The sequence below is a fragment of the Triplophysa rosa genome, linkage group LG7 (assembly GCF_024868665.1).
Source record: "Triplophysa rosa linkage group LG7, Trosa_1v2, whole genome shotgun sequence".
Taxonomy (NCBI): Eukaryota; Metazoa; Chordata; class Actinopteri; order Cypriniformes; family Nemacheilidae; genus Triplophysa; species Triplophysa rosa.
In genome coordinates, this window is record NC_079896.1 from 26,225,506 (window position 1) to 26,246,742 (window position 21,237).

General features: G+C 40.6%; 1 protein-coding gene across 4 annotated transcripts; it reads left to right on the forward strand.

The window, feature by feature from the left end:
- Positions 1 to 11: 11 nt before the first annotated feature.
- als2b (alsin Rho guanine nucleotide exchange factor ALS2 b) lies at positions 12 to 19,325 on the forward strand. 4 transcript variants are annotated; one of them, XM_057337041.1, is made up of 36 exons: positions 12 to 580; positions 1,708 to 1,778; positions 1,857 to 2,029; positions 2,636 to 3,642; positions 3,888 to 4,064; positions 4,174 to 4,363; positions 6,413 to 6,581; positions 6,678 to 6,774; positions 6,866 to 6,943; positions 7,023 to 7,214; positions 7,469 to 7,640; positions 8,238 to 8,427; positions 8,588 to 8,653; positions 9,056 to 9,218; positions 9,834 to 9,965; positions 10,096 to 10,224; positions 10,383 to 10,406; positions 12,257 to 12,327; positions 12,410 to 12,476; positions 12,548 to 12,750; positions 12,833 to 12,898; positions 12,987 to 13,085; positions 13,184 to 13,348; positions 13,421 to 13,532; positions 15,218 to 15,295; positions 15,407 to 15,540; positions 15,619 to 15,783; positions 15,865 to 15,982; positions 16,058 to 16,215; positions 16,324 to 16,431; positions 16,515 to 16,691; positions 16,761 to 16,806; positions 16,909 to 16,970; positions 17,057 to 17,206; positions 17,831 to 17,927; positions 18,010 to 19,325. In XM_057337041.1, exons 2-36 carry the CDS (start codon positions 1,762 to 1,764, stop codon positions 18,046 to 18,048), a joined length of 5,091 nt encoding a protein of 1,696 aa, XP_057193024.1. In that variant the 5' UTR covers positions 12 to 580; positions 1,708 to 1,761; the 3' UTR covers positions 18,049 to 19,325. The 4 variants fall into 4 exon arrangements, with proteins under 4 accessions (XP_057193024.1, XP_057193027.1, XP_057193025.1 ...); XM_057337044.1 differs by having other exon boundaries at positions 4,174 to 4,321; XM_057337042.1 differs by lacking the exon at positions 10,383 to 10,406.
- The last annotated feature ends 1,912 nt before the right edge of the window (positions 19,326 to 21,237 follow it).

The following is a 21,237-nucleotide window of genomic DNA, read 5'->3' on the forward strand; positions in this document are numbered from 1 at the left end:
GACATGACATAAATTCAAACAGCAACTATTTTCACTTGAAAGTAGAGCGAAGCCAAAATGTCATCAGGTGACGCCTTACGCAATTAGCATATTCATGACGCCATCGCGTCTATTTGGATTCTGCCTAGTGTCGGTCGGCATTTTACTTGATATTTTACAACGGTTTCGCATCTTTCCAAAAATACAGCATTTTACCCAATAAATATGTTCTCTTTTAAATATTTTTACGAGTGTGAAACTGAACGCGACTCATGAAACTAATGTCTTAGAAGTGTCCCAAAAGTGAAGAGATTGGTCACCAATGGTCTTCTTGAAATAAGGTTACAGCTTTCATTCTCTCCTGCCTGTCTGGATAGAAAACGCGGAGGCGTAAATTCACTTCTGGTTTGTCCCTCTTGTTTTTCCGTCGACTGAAGCGCTTATCGACAACACCATAACAACACCAGCTATTACTGTACCATCATCATCTGCTGTCTGCGACCATCTGCTATATTTGAGATCTATCATCAAGTGTTTTAAAAGCTGGCAATAAATTATTTTCCGAGACGTCTTTGTGAGGTATTAAATCGGAGACATTGAGGTAAGAATGAATGAAAGATCGTTGATATCTCCCTGAACGATATTAAACGAGATAATACGAGGAGAATTAGAGCTAACGTTAAATGTACAGTGCGGGTAACGTAACGCTATGCGTGGTCGGTTTTATGAAATAAGTCCCGTCTTTTGCTTCAGGTGGTTTCTGTAGTTTTGTCATCGATGATCAGATATGTTTTCACTTTCAAATCAGATCGATTAGATCCATCGAGAAATATACAACACAACACTTTGTCATGTCGTCGTTAATACGCAAGTCATGTAGTTATGACCAGTCAAACCCCTTTCAAACACATGTTTATTTAAATCGGACATAATTGATGACAATAAATGTTCACCTATTATAATACAATGGCAGGTGCCATTAAGTCTCCCAGATTCTTGTAAAATTATATTTTATGTTTATGAGTTCTGCTCATGATTTCATCACAGCTTTACGTCACCTTTGGCCTTGATCTCGGTTGTGTGTACACACGTGTGTGTGTGTTTACACTGTTAGATTTCACATGATCATGCCACACATACTGGAGTTGACATGACATTATAGCTCACTTACTGAATGTAGTTTTAGGAAGCTTTACAAACATAGCCTCAAAAAATGAACAACATAATAGTGTTTTAAATGGATAGTTGAACGATTCTGTCATCATTTGATCACCCTGGTGTTGTTCAAACCCTGCATTTGCCTCTTTGTGGAACACAAAAGAAGATACTTTGAGAAATGTCTTGATGGTTTTGTGTTCATACAATGGCAGTCAGTGGGGTTCAGTGTTGTTTGAATACCAACATTCTTCTGTGTTGTGAAGAAGAAAGAAAGTCATACAGATTTAGAATAAGGGTTTTTCTTTTGGTGAACTGTTCCTTTAACCTTTTTAATGAATGCCATGATCATCATCAGACAGACATTTTGATGTTGTTTTAAACGTTTCATGCTAGATACTAGTTTTGGTTAGGTGGTGTATCAGATATTATATATAAATTAAAAACACGGGGTTGTTCTTTTATAAAAAGTCACATGACATCACAGCGTACTGTATTCATAAAAAAGGGTCTTGTAGTACAGTTTGATTTGGTTATAATGTGTCAAATCATATGTCACCTGTTCTTTCGCAGGTCTAACATCACACGTGCCAAATGCACCAGCTGTGACATGGGGAACGTTTAAAGATGGAAAAACAAAAGAGGTGAGACTCCGAGAGAAGCCTGTGGACATGTAGAACAGTGCAGTGTTTGTGTATGTTTTGTCTCATGACTTCTCTTAGAGTGGGCGTGTTGTGTGTTTGTAGTTCTGGTGAGGAGGACAGATGTTTGGAGACGGGTTCGCTTCATACATGGAGGGGATATTGTTACAGCACCACACCAGAAAGAGTTCTGCTCTCCCGGCCGGTGCTTCAGGCTGCCCTGGGGTGTAAACATGGTGTTCTGCTGGTAGAGGGTAATACATTCATTATTTACACGAGAACAAAGCGTCGACACGCATACGAAACAATGTACTTATCTCTTTTACAAACCCTACGTAAAGGTTGACATGTAATGATTGATCATATTTACTTTCTTGATGTACGTTCCTGGTGTTTCCCTTGTTGAAAAATGGATCAAATAAAAAGCTTTCATTTTTTCCCTTTGCTCTGAGAAATTGGTTAATATGAACTAATAGCCAAATAGCTAATGTTAAAGGCTACTGTAGTGGGTAATTCAGTTTTTTTTAACAGCTAACCCAAAACCCTGTATGTGATTCTTTCTACAGTGGAACCCAAAGGAAGATATTTTGAGAAATGTCTTTGTGGTTTTGTGTTCATGCGATGGAAGTCCAGTGTTGTTTTGTTATCAACGTTCTTCAAAATATCTTCTTTTGTGTTCTACAGATGAAAACAATCATTCAGGTTTGGAAATGACAAGAGGGTGAATAAATGATGAAAGAAGTTTCTTTTTTTTGGTGAACTATACCGTTTAGCCATTTAAATGGCATTAGATGTTTTTGTATAGTTTGCTTATTTAGAAATGCTTTGTCATTCTGACATGTTTACTTATTTTTATGTAGGAGGGCAGGTCTACAGCTTCGGTGAACTGCCATGGAAACAAAACCAAGCGTCAGCGTCGACCGAGCCCCTGCTGGAGGCGGTGCTTAGTGAACAGCGTGTGATTTTTGTAGCCGCTGGCTCCGCCCACAGTGGAGCCGTAACGGAAGATGGAGGCGTGCACATGTGGGGAGATAACACTCACGGCCAATGTGGCCTGTTGGGTCTGTCTGTTATTCCTAACCCCACCCCTGTGGGTGTGGTTGAGCCCGAGACCACACCCTCTCTGCCGGTCAAGATCCTGGAGGTGGCGTGTGGTGACCAGCACACTCTTGCTCTTTCAGCCAAGCATGAAGTCTGGGCCTGGGGCAGCGGGTGTCAGCTGGGTTTGAACACATCCACCTTTCCTGTCTGGAAGCCTCTGAAGGTGGAGTGCCTGGCGGGAAAGCACGTGCTGCAGGTGGCGTGCGGGGCTTCTCACAGCCTGGCTCTGGTGCGCTGTCCACTTCCTCCGCAGGAACTTCGGAAACCCCCCGTAGACAAGTGCGGTCATTGCCATCAGCTGCTCTACACGATGACGGACAAGGAGGACCATGTCATCATCTCAGACGGCCATCGCTGTCCATTAGGTGTCGAACCGGAGAGCGGAGAGACCAAACCTGAATCCTCCAATCCCAGCCAGATGCCACAATCTACTTCCGGCACCGTTCCTGCATCTACAACTCCACCTACTACTGAACCTCAAAATCAGTCTCCTGCGTCTAATCAAGAACCTGTAGAACCGGCCGTGAAGGAATCGGATGAGTTTGGTGGTCCGGTCACTAATGGAGAGGTTTGTGTCGAAGCCTCGGAGACCGGCACCCTCGAGCCGGATTGCTGTAAGGCCACATGTGGGTCCATTTTAGGACCTGGGTTGAAGTCCTCCCCGTACCCTGATGAGCAAGCAGTCAAAGCTTATCTGAAGAGACTTTCTGATCATACTCTGGCAGAGCACACGACCAAAACCTCCAGCACGCTTTGCTCTGCTCAGGTCAGTCTGTCAGCCACAAATTGTGATTGACCGGAGATGACATTTATAGCCGTGTTTTACGAGGCGAGTGTGAAAATAACGTTTAGGAACCAGAATATCACTCTTTGAACACCGTCCCAGACATTCTAGAAACCAACCAAATAGTAATGTAAAGGCAGCATCATAGTTTGGTACAACTGAAAACTCGCTTAGAAAAGCTTTCTTCTGATTGCACTAATGTCCAGCTAATATCTGTCCCATCTCAGGTCTCCAGTGACCCCGCTGCGCCTTTCACCCCTGACCCCCTGATCCCGGTCGCCCAGTCCGTGACTCCGATGGGGTCAGCCTTGAATAATTTGGTGGTGTCGTGTGCCTCTGCAGTGGGGGAGCGCGTGGCCTCCACATACGAGGCGATGTCTCTGAGAAAAGTGATTGGTTACTGGGTAAGTTTACGCTCGCCAGTTTCCAGACAATTGGATCAGAAAAAAGATCAATAAGAGATACGACAGACAGGACTTGATCGTTGACCAGGGTTCTGACATTGAATTCCAGGTTCCCGGAGAAGGACGCGAGCGAGCGGAAGAGAGAATCCGTCTGGAGGAGCCCATGCATGGCAAGAAAAGCTCCAGCCTCGGGGACATCCGAGAGGAAGAGGCGGATCTTAGTCGTCGCCTGTCGCTGCCGGGTCTGCTCTCTCAGGGTACACATGCTGTTCTTCTTTTACACTCGGTGTACCATCTCTGTAAGTCGGCGTGTGATGATGTGTTCTTGTGTTCTCATTAGCATGAAGTCAAAGAGTTTCTTTGTTTCTCTTCTCTGTCACTTTAACGCACGGGTTGTGCTGCTGCAGAGGGTATGAATAACTAACTTCTTCATCCTTTTAGTGAATTTTCAATAAAATATTTAAAGGAAATGGTCTAAGCAGCGTGCGGCGAGTTTGTACTGTCATTTTGCTTTATAAGAACCAAAGGAATGCATGTGTGAGCTTAAACATAATCCTGCGCCACATGGTTCATTCGCTTCAAATAGGGTCTCCACATCTCCAGCCTTTGCCAGTTAGTGCCGCGGCTCCTCAGATTTTTGCCGATGGCGCACGTTGACTGCCGTCCTATATAGTGCTGTTGCCATGGTTACAGATCAGGTAGAGGCTGAAGTTCGCTGTCGTCCACTGCAACAACTGAAGGAAGTTCTTGTGTACTTGAACAAAAAGTGATGTCGTGTACAAGTCGCAACTTTGTGAAAATATAGAATCCACTTTTATGTGCTGGGACATTGCGTTTAGGAAACCGTGTAATGTTTCGATTTTCGATTTGGACATTGTTTTTTTTTACATTTTAGTGTTAGGTTTTCCACCCAAAGTCTCATTATTGTAATAGAAGAAAAATAAAGGAAAATGATTGAAAATTAGTTTTCTTCTCACAACTTTAAATATTACTTGAATAATTAAAGTATATAAGTATACAGTTTATGTATACAGCTATTTAATGAATATCATTACTAAAGGCATTACACTTTCTTGATATTTAAAAAGTTTCTTTAGAGGTCAAATCTATAAATAATATCAGATTTTCTGTATTACGGTCATCATTAAATGTGTGGAAATGTTAGTGGTTAAAGGCATAGTTCACCCAAAAATGAAAATTCTGTCATTATTTACTTTATTACTTTATTTTTCCGCAGAACACAAAAGAAGATATTTTGAAGAATGTTTTTAACTGGCTCCCTTTCTCTTGGATTGGTTTTGTGTCCGTACAATAGAAGTGAATGGGGTCCAGTGTTGTTCGGTTACCAACTTTCTTCCAAATATCTTCTTTTGTGTTCTGCAAAAGCCATAAAGGTTTAAAATGACAAGAGGGTGAGTAAATGATGACAGAATGATACTTTTGGGGTGAACTGTCGCTTTAAAAATTGTTTTCTGTAGAATAAGAAGTAGAATGTCTTTGATTTTTTAATGGTAAACATAACCTGAAGATGTTGTTGCCATGTGATTTACCCTCTAAGACAAAGTTCTTGTATTTGACAATCAGTCAGACTCAGATGGTTATGTTTCCTTTTTCCTTTGAATATATAGTATAGTCAAGTCCTCAGATTTCTCAGAAAACCTGTTTTTTTTGTAAAGTCCTTTACACTTTCTTGGGTTAGATATGATGATGTTTCGTCTGTTTGAAGTCTCTCTGGTTTATGAGACTCTGGGATACCCAGGGAGTGCCGGAGGAAAGGTCTCATCTCATGCTGGGGTGTACGTCATCAGCTGAAGATAACACACACACACACCTTTCCTCATCTTCTATTCACCTCCACCTGTGTAACAGATGGACCCCAGTGGGTCTGACCAGAACTCTGCATGACAGCGCTCTGTGTGTGTTTCTCTTTGTGTTGTGTTGAGAATGCTGTCGACTGGGGTTCTGACTGTGCTGTTAAATCATTCATCTGCTGTTTCTTTGTGTTTATGTGGCAGAACCAAGTGAATAGATATTCAACAACGGCCTGCAACGAGTTCAGAATGAATCTCCAGAATTTTCCAGTTCTGGTTCAAACACATATTTGGTTTCCTATGACCAGGCATAGGGTTATTTGTGAGTGCTATTTGAAATGAAATATAAATGTGTGACAGAAATACACCACCAAAAAACATATAGGTGTAATCATTTTGCAGATAGATTTCTGGTGATAGTTTGTGACAGATCTTTGTGTTTGAACTGTGCACGTTGCTTACATCACAGAGAACATTATAGCGAATCCTTTGTGTGTGTGATGTCGCATTTCTACATGATCTGAATCTCTCTCTCAGTGTCTCCTCGTCTTTTGCGGCGGACGAGTCGTACCCGTGGCCGTTCTGTCGCGCTCACGTCAGGAGATGTACCTGAGGCCGACGCCCACCTGCCCTCCCTGCAGACAGAAGTGTGGAGCTGGGGGCGGGGCCAAGAAGGCCAGCTTGGACACGGAGACGTCCTCTCCAGGTTTGGACTCCTCCCACTAACAGAAAAGCAAGAGGACTTCAGTCCTGCTCTAGAGATAGATACTTATAAACTCATAATGCCTTTCTCTCGGTCTAGACCGCAGCCCGTCTGCATTAAGGGTTTAAATGGTAAGGAGGTGTTGAGAGTGGCCGCAGGTGCTCATCACTCTCTCGCTCTGACCACACAATCACAGGTGACACATTTGTGCAGTTTTATCAGGGAATGCTACGGAGTCGTTTCCATTGGATTCACCTGTAATGTGTGTGTGTTTTTGTGTTGGACAGGTGTTTTCGTGGGGCTGTAACACATCTGGTCAACTGGGACACATGGAATCACCCACCACCTTCCCTCATTTAACCAAGGTACACATTTACAGTTATTCATTAAAACATCCTTGTCCAGTTTGACGGTTTCAAGTTTCACTTTTTTGTCCGTTCGTAGCTATCGGAAGGGATTCGTGTGTGGGACATAGGGGCGGGACAACAGCACACACTCTTATTGGCTGATGGAGATTGCATCCAGCCAATCCTGTACTACAGTGGGCAGCAGGTGAAAGAAGAGGCGGAGCAAACATCAGACGAGCAGACGGGCAAATACACGCAACAACCTGTGCTGCTTCCCTTCTGTATGAATGTGAGCAAACCTTCATCATCAACATCATCTCTGCAGTCTAAATATACTTCCAGTACTGCCGTGTGCTGTTCTGTTGTCTCACACTGCATATGGATTATTAATAATGGTGTCCTGCAGATGTTATTTCGAAACCATTTTCAAGTAATGTTGACGTCCTTTTTACAAACGGAGTTGAGTCGCTCAGTCATAAATCATGTATATCGTCATCACTGCATTATTCCTGATATTGACATGACATTCACTGTGTGTGCTAGTTGGGTTACGTGAGCAGCGTGTGCGCGGGTGGACAGACATGCGCGGCGCTGGCGGACCGTAACGTAATCGGTTTTAAAAGCAGTCTGCACGAGCTGGCCGCCGCAGAGCGGAAATACTCCTGCAAACTCATCAATATCAAGAACCTTCTGCTTCAGCCTCTGCTTAAACTGGGTAAGACAGAATATTACTGATGTTCAATTTGCTTTCATTTCTGCATATCACATGAGCCACTTCGGATGACGTAAACAACGCCGGTTCAGTTCTGGTCCAGACAAACTATTACAAACGTTACGCAAACATTTGAAGAGTTTGGTTCTAAAATGAGATAACTCAGTTAAACCTTTTTTTAAAGCATGTTTTTATCATATTTGTATTGTGTTTTATTGATTTTTTGTTATTATGGCTTATGTCAAAACAAACCAACTGCAGTTTGATTGATATTAAAAGCACAATAAAAAAACGTTTAAAATGGTGTTATCTCATTTTGGAACCAAACTCATCATTTATAACCCAATCAAAAGGTTAAATGAATGTATTTAAGACTTAATTATTTATGTAAGATTAAAAAATAAATGAAAATGCAACCGGAAGTGCCTCTGCACCAGTGTTCAACCTTTTTTAGACATGATCGAATAGAAGAAGAAAGTTTAAAGTAAATAAAAGGGACGTGCTTTCAGTTTAGGATAAACACCCACATCTGTTTAAAATCATTGTAATCTTTTCTTAAGCTTAAAAGAAAAGTATGCGTAAATTCTTTTTACTCTTTAGACTCGCTAAGCTCCGCCCTCGGTCAGTCCTCTGCAGGGCTGCTGCAGAATCTGATTGGACGATTAGGTCGGCTGTCTCAGCTCACGGGACAAAACTCGGCATCTCTGACGTTGTTCGTGAGGCGGTCACGTGATGTCCGAGGTCTTGTTCTTCTTGATGACTCGCATCTGTTCCTGGACACATATTCAGAGCAAGTATACAGTATACATACTTTTTATAACGCAGGTCATTTTTTATATAGAAGTCTTAAAGGCGCAGTAACATACATGGCTTATTTGATCCTGAGGGTCAGAATATGGACGTCCTCTGACAGTCCGCTGTTTTATTTCTCTTCTGTGTCATTCATGCAGGTATTGCTCTGCGGTGAGTGATCTATTAGTCATGGGAGGATTTCAGGCTCTTGTTAAGCCTTGCCAGTAAGTTTTGTCTGTGTGAAGTACCTTTGAAACTGACACAAAGCACAATCGTCCTCATTCTAAAGGATTATTTGCTAATTTGCTAAAAGATAAAGAGTTCAGTTGCACTAATACTTGATTAGTAAAATATTTGCGTGATATTAAACTAATGTGATCGTCTTTCTTCTGTTGAACACAAAGAAGATGATAGCATGGTTGTTTATGTTGCTGTCGTCTATACAATGAAAGTGAATGGTGACCCATGTTAGTCCGTTTTGAAGAGTCTGGTCACCATCCACCTTCATTGTATGGATAAAAACTGTGTGAACATGACACAAAAATCTTTCAGGATGATTTTCAATCCAATCTCATTTTTAGCAGATTGAATATTTGGCACTCTTTTCACTGTGTCTGTGTTTGCAGGGATGTGTTTGGTAAGGGGGCAGAGGTCGTTCAGAGGTTGTCTGAATGTTCTGAAGAGGGTTTGCCGTTAGCCGATGTTCTGGCTCATCTCTTTTACCTGCCCATCAAACACCTGCATGAATACGGACGAGTGCTGCTCAAACTGTCTTCCTGCTACGAGATGGTGAGTTCGCTTTATTATCCATCCATATATAAGTATTTAAAGGTGCAGTAGGTGAATTTTTGGTTTGTTTCGCTGGCCGGTGGCTAACTGTTAGTCCTGGACAGTCTTGGGTAAGTTACTCTGAAAAAGGAATTAATTACATATTCAATAGTGTCATTAGATTACTGTACAAATGACTCTCTCCAAAAAGTATTTCATTACTTATTACTAATTACTTTCTATATCCTACATCAACCTCGATTAGAATTGATTCAAGGATAGATGTGAAATGGCTTATTTAATTCATGCAAATAAATAATAAATAACGACATAAATTATTCTTATTAACTATCAAAGTATTCAAATGTGAGAAGGATACATTAAAGCACACATTTTAAAGTTAGACTTATAATTTTGATGTCATTTCCACTATTGAATATATTACACAGTATTTAGTTTAATTACATCAGAAGTAACTGTAATTAAATTATAGTAAAAACAAGAGTAATCCTTTACTTTACCTTTTCAAGGGAAAAGTAATTAAATTACAGTAACTAATGACTTAGTATTAGTAACTAGTTACACCCAACACTGGTCCTGGACTGTTAATGTCACATTGTTTTGTGTGTATGGCAGGGTTCTGTGGATTATCAGAAGCTGCAAGACTCCTGCTCGAAATACGAGTCGATGGATCTTCATCTAAACCGGAGGAGGAAGGAGGCAGAATACACACTGCACTTCTGGAAGAGTTTTCCTGGGAAGATGACCGTGAGTTACCTCGTGTCTCGCGGTCGGTTCAGACGTCCAGAGCAAACACTTTGATTTCTGTGCCGCTCGTGCTATTGTGAACACAGTTTCGTGCGTTAATAAAGCCTCTCTTCTCATTCTGTCGCCTCAGGATTCTCTTCGCAAACCATCTCGTCGGCTGATCTGCGAGAGCAGTAATAAAACTTTGACGCTTCAGAACTCCGGCCGTTTTTCAGTCAACTGGTTCATCCTCTTTAATGACGCGCTCGTGCACGCACAGGTCTGTGATCTATTTATTTCACACAACACCGTTTCAGCTCCATTTTTGCTTTTCTTAAATCATATTTTCACATCTGCTTTTTTATTCGCTGTTTATAGGCTGTTTGGCCAGGCGAACAATGACTGATGTTAAAGTGATGTTTATGTTTGTTTTGGTAGGGCATGGTCCCCTATAAAAGTTTTGTAAGTATGGGATGTACGAATGTGGAGTATTTTCCGTAGCATACTGCCCCCTAGTGCCGAGGATGAACCCTACAGCTGTAATGTTTGGCCAAAGCTGCAGCTTAAAGGAATATTTGTGGTTAAAGAGAGGGTTTGAGGTTTATCGACAACATCTGTAGCCGCTGGTCAGTTACTCTAGGAAAGTACTTGTTGATAAGAGATCTGTAAGCTTGTCTCTGTGTGGTGACAGTACATCTGGACGGGTACATTCCAAGGCTTCCTGCTTGCAAACCCTTTATTAGATATATTTTGATGGTGTTATGTTGAACAGTAGTGGTTTGGTTTAATGCTGAATCTCGTGTTGATGAATGTATCAGTGAATGAAAAGATAATCCCTTAAATTCATGCCAGTGTTTTCTCTTTTTTTTTATATATTATTGCCCTCTTTGTGTGTGTGTTTGTCCCTGTTCATAAATGAATGCATAACATCATTTGATCCCAAAAGAGCAAGAATGTTTTTGTTGGTCAAAAGAACCATATGTTTTATTTTAAATGTTATGCTACAATAATTAATGTTGACTTAAGAAATTAACTTCTTTCAATGCATTTGTGTAATAGGCAACACAATTTCATTGCTGATGATCATATTTCATGGGCAAAAACCATCAATCGATATATAATTTTTGTTGCTACATGTGTGTCTGTGTAGCTTTACAACACGACACATGTAAACGCCCTATGAAAATATTTAAATATATATTTACACATATATATATATATAGTATCTCACAGAAGTGAGTACACCCCTCACATTTTTGTAAATATTTTATTATATCTTTTCATGTGACAACACTGAAGAAATGAAATCCATCTTTATGTAGAGCAGCAATTCTTTTTTTCAGATCCTCCGAGAGTTCTTTGCCATGAGGTGCCATGTTGAACTTCCACTAAAAATCACTGAAAATCACTAAACACTTCTAAACCTATTTACTACTTATGCCTACTAAGATTCAAAAAATGTGACACAAATTGTAAACTGTTCACATTTAAACACCACATATTTGATTGAAAGTGCAGCTGCTGCCGTTTATTCAACACACATTTATTTAACAGACGTTGGCCGACGCAAAGAATTGTGGGTTATCTCTAGCAACGGAGGATACACCTCATGTGTCCCCTGAAAGTAGGTCGCATTAGAAGGGTGCCTACAGAGTGTCCTACCTGCTTTTATGAAACGAGACCGCCTCGATGATGTAACAAGCTTCAAAGGAGACCTCCGGAGGACGCAGCCTTTTGAAACGAGACATAGCCAATGAGAGCGATAGCACCAAATTTAACACACCTGAGACCTTGTAACACTAAAGAATCACATGACGCCGGGGAGGGAAAATGGCTAATTGGGCCCAATTTGGACATTTTCACTTTATTTAAATTTATTTTGAGAAGACAGCAAATTGACACTGTTATACAAGCTGTACGCTCACTACTTTACATTGTAGCATAGTGTCATTTCTTCAGTGTTGTCACATGAAAAGATATCATAATATTTACAAAAATGTACGGGGTGTACTCACTTCTGTGAGATATTGTTATTAAGCATGGCCCATTTATACCAAGGACAGGTTGTTCTAATTTGAAGAGAATGGGGTATCCACAACTACAACAACATCTCTTTTAGAGTCATTTTTCCCCAGCTAATGAACAAAAATCGCTGACAGCCAATCAAAATCTATTCAAAACATTCCAGTTCATTTTTATAGTTCTTATTCTTGGTGTGAACAGGCGTTTAGACAAAACTTGACTTATTAAATGATGCATTTTTCAATTTAATGTTCTTGCATTAGTTGCATTTCTTTTTTAACTCCTCCCAGTTTTCCACTCATCACGTCTTCCCATTGGCTACGCTGTGGGTGGAGCCTATTTCTGAGGATAACGCTGGCCTGTGAGTGTGTCAATCGTGTATATTTGTGTATGAAGTGTCTGTGTTGTTGGATTGTGCATTAATGCACGTTGTTGTCGTGCAGGTATGGGTTAAAGCTGACCTCACCTGAGGAGAGTTTTGCTCTGCTGGCTTCATCTCAGGCTGAAAAGGTAGTTTTCACTTTTTCCATTGTATGACCTGTGATGCAGGTTTAATAGTGACGCTCTTCCCGGGATTCCAGGCGAAGTGGCTTCGTTCCATAAACCAGGCAGTGGAGCAAGCTCTTAGTGGACTGGGGCATGATGGGATACCTCCGTCCACAGGAGGGATGCAGAGAGCAGACCCGCCCATTTCCCGCACAGCGTCATATACATTCTACAAAGACAGTCGACTTAAGGAGGCCACGTACGAGGGCCGATGGGTCTCTGGAAAACCCCATGGGCGGTAAGATGCGAGCGAGGGAATTCTGAGAGCTTTTCACAATTTCCTGAAAGGTAAAGATGGTGATTGGCTGTCTTTGTTCTAGGGGTGTGGTCAAGTGGCCAGATGGAAGGCTGTATACCGGCACGTTCAAGAACGGACTTGAAGACGGGTTGGTGACAGATTTATTCGAGAGCTTATTTTTACTACAGACTTTCGTTAACTGGAAATTTTGAAACCAAGTTTCTCTTGTCATGCAGTTTTGGAGAATATGTTGTACCTAACAAAAATCTGAACAGCTGTGATCATTACCAAGGACAGTGGAAAGATGGCAAGATGCACGGCTTTGGGACGTTCAGGTGTTTCTCGTAATAAAAAAGAATGCATGGGCTTGAGTGGTATCATTGTTATTATTCGTATCAACACATTTTATGCTATTATATTGCTTTTGCTGCAGGTACGCCTCAGGTGAAGTGTACGAGGGCTCGTTTCAAGATAACATGCGTCACGGTCACGGGATGCTGCGTAGCGGGAAGCTGAACTCCACCTCCCCCAGTGTCTTCATCGGCCAATGGCAGTACGACAAAAAGTCTGGCTATGGAGTCTTTGATGACATCACCAGGTATGCAACTAAATCTTGCGGTTAAATGGGTTAAATATATCATATACACAGTAACCGTGTGTGTTGTGTTAGGGGAGAGAAATACATGGGCATGTGGGCTGACGATCTGCGTCAAGGAAACGGAGTGGTTGTTACACAGTTCGGCCTCTACTACGAAGGCACTTTCAGCAACAACAAGATGATGGTGAGATTCACACAAACATGTTTTGTTTTATTGGAGCAATAAAAGTACAAAAGGCTGTAAATACTTTTTTTTAGTTTTTAGCTAGGCTTTCCTTGTCATTTATTCTAACACTAATGTGCTGTGTTTTAACGTAAATACCTTCACACAACCACCAGAGGTCAACATCTATATGTACGTACACACATATCTACATATAATCAAATCCTCAGCAAACACTGTCTGTAAAGTCCCAGTGAAATTAAAAATGACAATTACTATTTTTTCATGAAATATGGCAGCGTTTATTGTAAATAGTTTATCAATGTGGGTCATTCTCTTTTTAAAATTCGTGTGCCCTCATAATCTTGTTAAAATCTGAAAATGCACTTCCTTTCTGTAATGACTATCCATCTTTAATGACATATGTTAGACGGCTTGGGCGGAGTATCCGTTGACTCCTCCCCTTCAACTGTCAGTCTGCTGCCAGTTCAATTTCAAAATGCAACGGCTGTTTTTATACATCCAATCAAATCGCAAAAAAATAAAAGCCACGCCCAAAATTTTTTTTCCATTCGAAATTACATTTCACTCGGAAATGCGTCAAAATACAGAAGTAAAAACGATCGCAACTTCCGGTTCACGGAGACTTTAAATACAGACACAACACTGATGGGTTTTTTAGATGAATGTAACTCATTTACTAGTCTTCAATAATCAAAGAAATTCACAACTTTAATTTAATAATCATTTTATTGACCAGGATGTTTGCGTTGGGTCCTGTTTTCTCATTGAAATCAGATCATTTATGTGGTGTTATGATGTAATAAGCAATCCAGTCTATTTTACACATCTGTGGTTTCATTGTCGATGACGTCACATAGCGTTGTGGCCATAGACGGTTTCAAAGTGACAACACAACTTCCGGTACACATTCACAAACAATAGAGTGCCTGTAGATTATTTCTGGTAACAATAAAAAAAAACGAGAAGAAGCGTTACTTGGCTAAACTTGTCTCTCCATTATTTTGACTTTAGACTGCGATACCAAGCTCAACCCCTAGATGGTAATGTACCATGCTGTTTCTTTAAATGCTACAAAACTACAGGACCCATTCAACAAATTGTTTATTTAATACAATAATTATACAATTAAAATAAATTAATATGAACATAAATTTAATTAAATATAAATAAATAGTTATATTATTAGACACTAGCCAAACACACGCGTGCATCTGATTAAACGGTCTATAAGGGGAAGCTTTCGCTGGATTTGGTCATTCTATGGAAGGGTTGACATAGTAAAGCTCGTAAACACCTCAGAGACTCAAGTTACCGCGGGCGGGTAATCGTATGACGAATACTTGTGTTCGAACACCTTTCTATAGAGATATTTCACAGTTATTTGACAATGTGATAAACATCAAATATTGTGTTCTGCTAGTGGAGAGTTTTTCATGGAGTCACTTTGGTCAGGTGCGATGTTTATGTGTCTACTTGTTATGATTCAAATCATATTTTACTACAGTTATGACTGAAATAGGATTGATTGAAGTATTGTGTTTGAGAGGTTAAGATCAGTAGCAGTGTTGCCTAAATGTCATCATGAGGCTGCCCTATAAACACATTTATGGATCCTTTTTTTGGGGCTTTTAACCGAAGACCGAAATAAGTAATAACGTGATGTTATTGTGTTTCACTTGAAGGGAACCGGTGTGTTGCTCTCGGAAGACGACACCACATTTAAGGGAGAGTTCTCAGAGGATTGGACTCTAAGTGGAAAGGTGATTCTTTTTAAAACTCCAGCCTTCATTCTCACTGATGTTCGTGCAAATTTGACAAACTGTTCCACACACAGGACATTTGTAATAGTTAATTGTCTGTTTTCTGTGAAGGGCGTGTTGACGATGCCTAACGGAGACTACATTGAAGGTTCCTTCAGCGGGGTTTGGGGAACCGGACTGAAGATGTCCGGTTCTTACTATAAACCCAGCCTGTATGACTCGGACAAAGACAAGACTCTTTCACTGTAAGATTCTGTCTTATTTGAGATCATTCGAACGTTAAATGTGAACAGAAAGATCGACGTGATTGTGTTTGTCGGCAGCAAACTGGGAAGGTTAGCGGTTCACTCGGAAGAGAAGTGGAAGGCTGTGTTTGTGGAGTGCTGGCACAGACTGGGTTGTGATTCTCCCGGACAGGTTGAAACCAGTACAGCGTGGGATAACATCGCCATAGCACTCACTGCTAACAGAAGACAGCAGAGAGACAGGTCCGTGAGTCGCAATGCATTCTGGGATTGACTCTTAGAGATGAAGTTCTGTTAAAGCTTGAATACGTGTGTGTGTTTTAGTCCAGAGTTACTGACTCGCTCTCATCATAAAACACTGGAGAGTCTAGAGTTCATCCCTCAACATGTTGGTCCTGTGACTTTAGACGTCTATCACACAATTCGCCGCTATCTTGTGAAGGTGAGTTAATATACACTGTGTAGTTCCTGCTGTCGTTGTTTTCTAATACCATTCTTTTCTCGTGTTTGTCCTCAGGCGTGCGACACCCCGCTTCATCCGCTGGGTCGTCTGGTGGAGACGTTGGTTTCGGTGTACCGCATGACGTACGTTGGTGTCGGGGCCAATCGCAGATTACTGCCCCAGGCCGTCAATGAGATCAAGTCCTATCTCAGCCGAATCTTCCAGCTGGTCAGGTAAGCGCGACGGGCCGAATCGCAGCAAGACGACGGAGGATACTTCGTTCCCATCGATCCCATCCATCCCATCGATCCGTGAAGGTTTATTTGTGTGTTTGCGCTTAGATTCCTCTTTCCCGATCTACCGGATGAAGGAGGGTCACTGGCTGAGCCCAGAAAGGAGAAGACCTGCCCAAGCAATCCCGGGAAACAGCTGGAGTCTCCTAAACCTGGGTATGTGCGATGGATTATGGGTAGATGGCTGGTTTGGTGTTGTAGAGACGACGTAATGAGCGCGTGTTGTCGTGGTGTTTCAGGTGTGTGGTGAGCAGCGCGGCTCTTCTGCTGCCGGTTCTTCTGCCGCGTCTCTATCCTCCTCTCTTCACTCTCTACGCTCTGGATAAAGAGAAGGAGGATGATGTGTACTGGGAGTGTGTCCTGAGACTCAACAAACAGCCCGACCTCGCGCTGCTCGCGTTCCTCGGGGTGCAACAGTGAGTCCCGACACCCACACACAGAAACACATCATGTCCTGTATGATCCACTAACATTTGTTTTTGTAGGAAATTCTGGCCTGTGACTGTTACTGTACATGGAGAAAAACAGCAGGTGAACGTAACTCAAATGTGATCGATGTATTACTCAAACTTGAATAGAGGACAGAACAAAACCTAGTTGAATCTAAACAGGAAGTTGTTTTTGTGTGTGTAGGTTTGTTCAAGCACTAAAGACGCCTGTTTTGCCTCCGCGGTTGAGACAATACAGCAGATCAGGTTTGACGCTTGTCTGGACATCTTGTTTCTCTGATTTTCTTTGTGTTATTTCTCTTGATGGGGTTTTCTTTCTTTGTTTTTGCCAGCACAACTTTCACCCCCTCAGACAAGCTCCAGGTCATCCAGCTGACCTTTGAGGAGATCACACAGGAAGTACTCGCGCTCCTGAAACAGGATTTCCTGTGGTCTATGGATGACCTGTTTCCTGTCTTCCTCTTTGTGGTTTTGCGTGCACGGTAAGATGAAGATCACAGGCTATTTAAGAAAGCGGTATGGAAGACTAAAGCTAAATGAATATTAGGGCCGCATAGTGATTAATCGCGACTAATCGTTTGCAAAATAAAAGTTTTTGTTTACATAAAATATGTTTGTGTACTGTGTATGATAATTTTGTATATATAAATACACACACATGCATGTATATATTTAAGAAATATTTACATAATTTATATAAATATAAGTATATTTTTTTCTTAAAATTATACATTTGTGTGTATTTATATATATATATACATGGTTTTCACTCGCAGTACTCCGACATATTTTATGTAAACAAAACCTATTATTCTGCAAACGATTAGTCGCGATTAATTGTTATGCAGCCCTAATTAATATCAATAACCTTTCTGGTAAAAACATTCCAAAAAATAAGAATAATTGCCATGTTAACCTTTTTGCAGTTTATTGATGCGTTGGAATTTGCATGTAAAAATAAATATTTGAGTACTATGTCTTCTTAAAATCATCATTTACAGCAATAAACTTATGACTTCACTGTTCTTATCTGTATGTACTTTAACGTTAATAAACAAACACGTGTTTGGTAACATATTATTTGACACAGCTGTTGTTCTGTTAAGGATCAGGAATCTGGGGTCAGAGGTCAGTCTGATGGAGGACCTGATGGATCCTTGTGTTCAACACGGAGAGCATGGAATCATGTTTACCACACTGAAGGTAAATACAGCATTTCTACCGTCTGCACTGTGAATGCACCCATAAGCAACACTTGCAGCGAGTCTCTCTCTTCTTCGCGCAGGCGTGCTACTATCAGATCCAGCACGAGAAGGTCACATAATGCACACAATCTCTCCAAAACCATCTGATGGTGCAGTGGAATGACTGACAGACACACCAGCCAATCACAGTGGAGTGGCGAGCCGGCCGTGTTCAGCGTCCAGATCATGTGTCCTGAGGGGGGTGATGCTATTGGCTGAGCTCTCATCATCACAGAAAAGCCTCCGGTTCATGTGCAAGGGGCGTGGATTTGAGTTTTATTTCTATTCTCGTGACGTTTTCATGTCTTCCTCGTTCACTTTATTGAGGTTTTTTAAAATGCTTCCATTCCATCGCTGTATTAAAGGATTCAGTGTTTTTTTTTATTTAAGAGCAGACGCCATTCTGATGTTGAACGTTTATGTGTGAAGTTGATTTGTAATGCTCTGTAAGCCATCTACCTCCGTCTTCACAGTAAACCACTACACTAAACAACTTTTCCTGATAGTGTTTCATCATTTAACACAAGCAGCACACTGCCACAGACACAATATTTATCACAATAATGGATTTTCACAAACACAACATCTGGACTGTTGTCCTTCTCAAATAAGAAACAGATTGTGGTCTGACTGACAGGGATGAAGTTCTGCTTTATTCCATCGAAATGTTTGTTTACAGACTTGGATCTGAGTTTTGAAAGAGTTCGTGCTGTTTGTTTGTTTGTTGTTGTTGTTTCTCTATGCACTCGCTCAGATGTTCCTGAAGTGTTTTTGTGGTATTTTTGAAATGGTGTCGAGGCTCATAGAAAGCTCATAGTGACACATAAGCACTAAGTCATGTTTTTCTCATCTGAAGTATTTTAAAGTGCCTCTCGACAGCGTTACGGATGTTTATCATGACATCATCATTCAGCAATAGCATCCAGTTTCATTTCAAGCTGTCGGCCTGTTGCGATTTGTTTTCTTTTATTGATGTTTTATGTATTTGCAGCCAAGATGATCTGAGTGATGTGGATGATGTGTGGAATAATTCACAGGACCGTGACATTTCCAAAGCGTCTCTGAGTGAGTTTGAATGAGGATAAGAGATGAGGGCTTTCAGTTTGTTTAAGCTCGGTGAAACTGTCATGGCTGTGTACTGTTGTTTACTGACACGATGACATGTGAGATGTTGCAGGAATATCATGGATCAGAAGATACGGATCAGTTTTACTCTGCCGAGCCAAGCTTTGTACATTCCCCCCTGTCTCAGAGAGAGATTTCTGTCATTTTTATTTCTAAGAACTGAAAAAAAATTATATTCAAACTGTCTACTGACTTATTAATTTGAATGAAAGGCAATAAAGCTCTGGATTACACATGACATCTGTGCATCTCAGTGTTTTGCTTCAGGATTCACCAGTGATATGCTGTGTAGTTTGGATCTTTTTCTCAGATTAGGTAAACAAATGGAAACAGGTTTTGTGCAGGCATGAGTTAAAGCTAACCTCACCACCTGAGGAGAGTTTTACTCTGCTGGCTTCATCTCCGGCAGTTTTCACTTGACTTAAAGTGATACTTCACCTAAAAATAAATATTCTGTCATCATTTACTCACCTTCGAGTTGTTCCAAATGTGTAAAAATGAGAATGATATTTGGAAGAATGCTTATAACCAGACAGATTTTGACTCCCATAGTAGGAAAAAATACTATGGTAGTCAAAAGTGACCCAGAACTGTTTGCTGTCCAACATTCTTCAAAATTTCTTCTTTTGTGTTCAACAGAACAAAACAATAAAATGATAAAGTAATTTTTCCTACTATGGGAGTCAATTGGGGGCGAGATCTGTTTGGTTATGAGCATTCTTCCAAATATCTTTCTCGGTGTTCATCAAAACAAAGAAATGTATACACATTTGGAACAACTCGAAGGTGAGTAAATGATGACAGAATTTTCATTTTTGGGTGAAGTATCACTTTAAAGTCATTCTGAGCTTTTTTTTATTGTATAAACTGTATTGTTGTGGACAGTGATGTTCTGCTTCCTATGATTCCAGGTCCAGTGGCTTTGCTATAAACCAGTAAATGTCAAGGAAACTGAGTGGTTGTTGAGCTTGAGGATGAATGTAACTCAATTATTTTAATTAAATAGCCGATAAATAACTAAACGGTCATTTGGCTGTATCTTTGCCACACTTTTGTGTAATAAAACTTGCGATGTATCATAACAGGCACTGTCTGCAAAGTTATAAGCAACTTTAGTTTGTTCTAAGTGTTTTTAAACTTGGTTTTCAACACCTGATCATTTGACATGTAGATTTTTCTTTATATATTATTATTATATTACTATATATATTTATATAATATTTTTGAACTCCGTTTCATTTGTAAGTCTGGCTTTAGCAATTACCCCCTGTAGCTTTGTCTAGGAAAGAGTGAGGTTGCTGATTATTCTATGAGGATTGACAAAAGCTTGAGGTGAAATGTTGCTCTTGAGTCTTTTTAAGATGCTTTTGTACCTTTTTTCACTTTGCAGATGTAAAATTTTTGATAGAAATTTGTGGGTGTGTTGATCTCCGCGTGCGGACAAAAAACGATTAAAATGGTGTTAATGTAAAAATTAAAAACGAGACATATTTTTAAAATATAATTAGTTTTTAAGATGTAGATATTATTGAAATGAATTAAGATTAATTGAACTTTTGTCCAACAATTTGGATTGTATTATGTAGAGAGGTAATGTTAACCACAGCGCACGCGGTCAGATCGTGTCCGGTGCCATAGCAACGCTGGTAAAACCTTTAAACCGCAAATAAACAACGAAAATAAATGATCAATAACATCTAGTGCCGCACTTTAAAAGTAAAAATACGTTAGAAACGCTTAATTTGTGTATATTGTGGTTTAACTGGAATGTGTTATCTTGTTGATCTTGGGTCAGTTGTTACGTCACACAGAAAGTCTTTATAACCCACGCGCAGTGACAGACGCTTCATTTCTCTTCTCTTCTCTTCACGCGACGGTTGTGTCTGCTGAAAAACGGCATAAATCGTGTGGAAATGGCGAAAGCTCGACGCCCTCGGTTGGGAAAAGTGCTCAAGGACTTCTTTTGCATGCCGGTGGTCATCGACTGCTCGTGCAAGGAGTGTAAACCTGAAGCGTCTCCTGAGATCGACTCCTCGAGCGTTTCTAGTGAATCCGAGGTGTTTGTCACAGGTAAAAAACATGTTTCTCTAACGTTATTTGTGGCTAATGTCATTTCTGCCATGTATGCACTTCGATTCATCAAT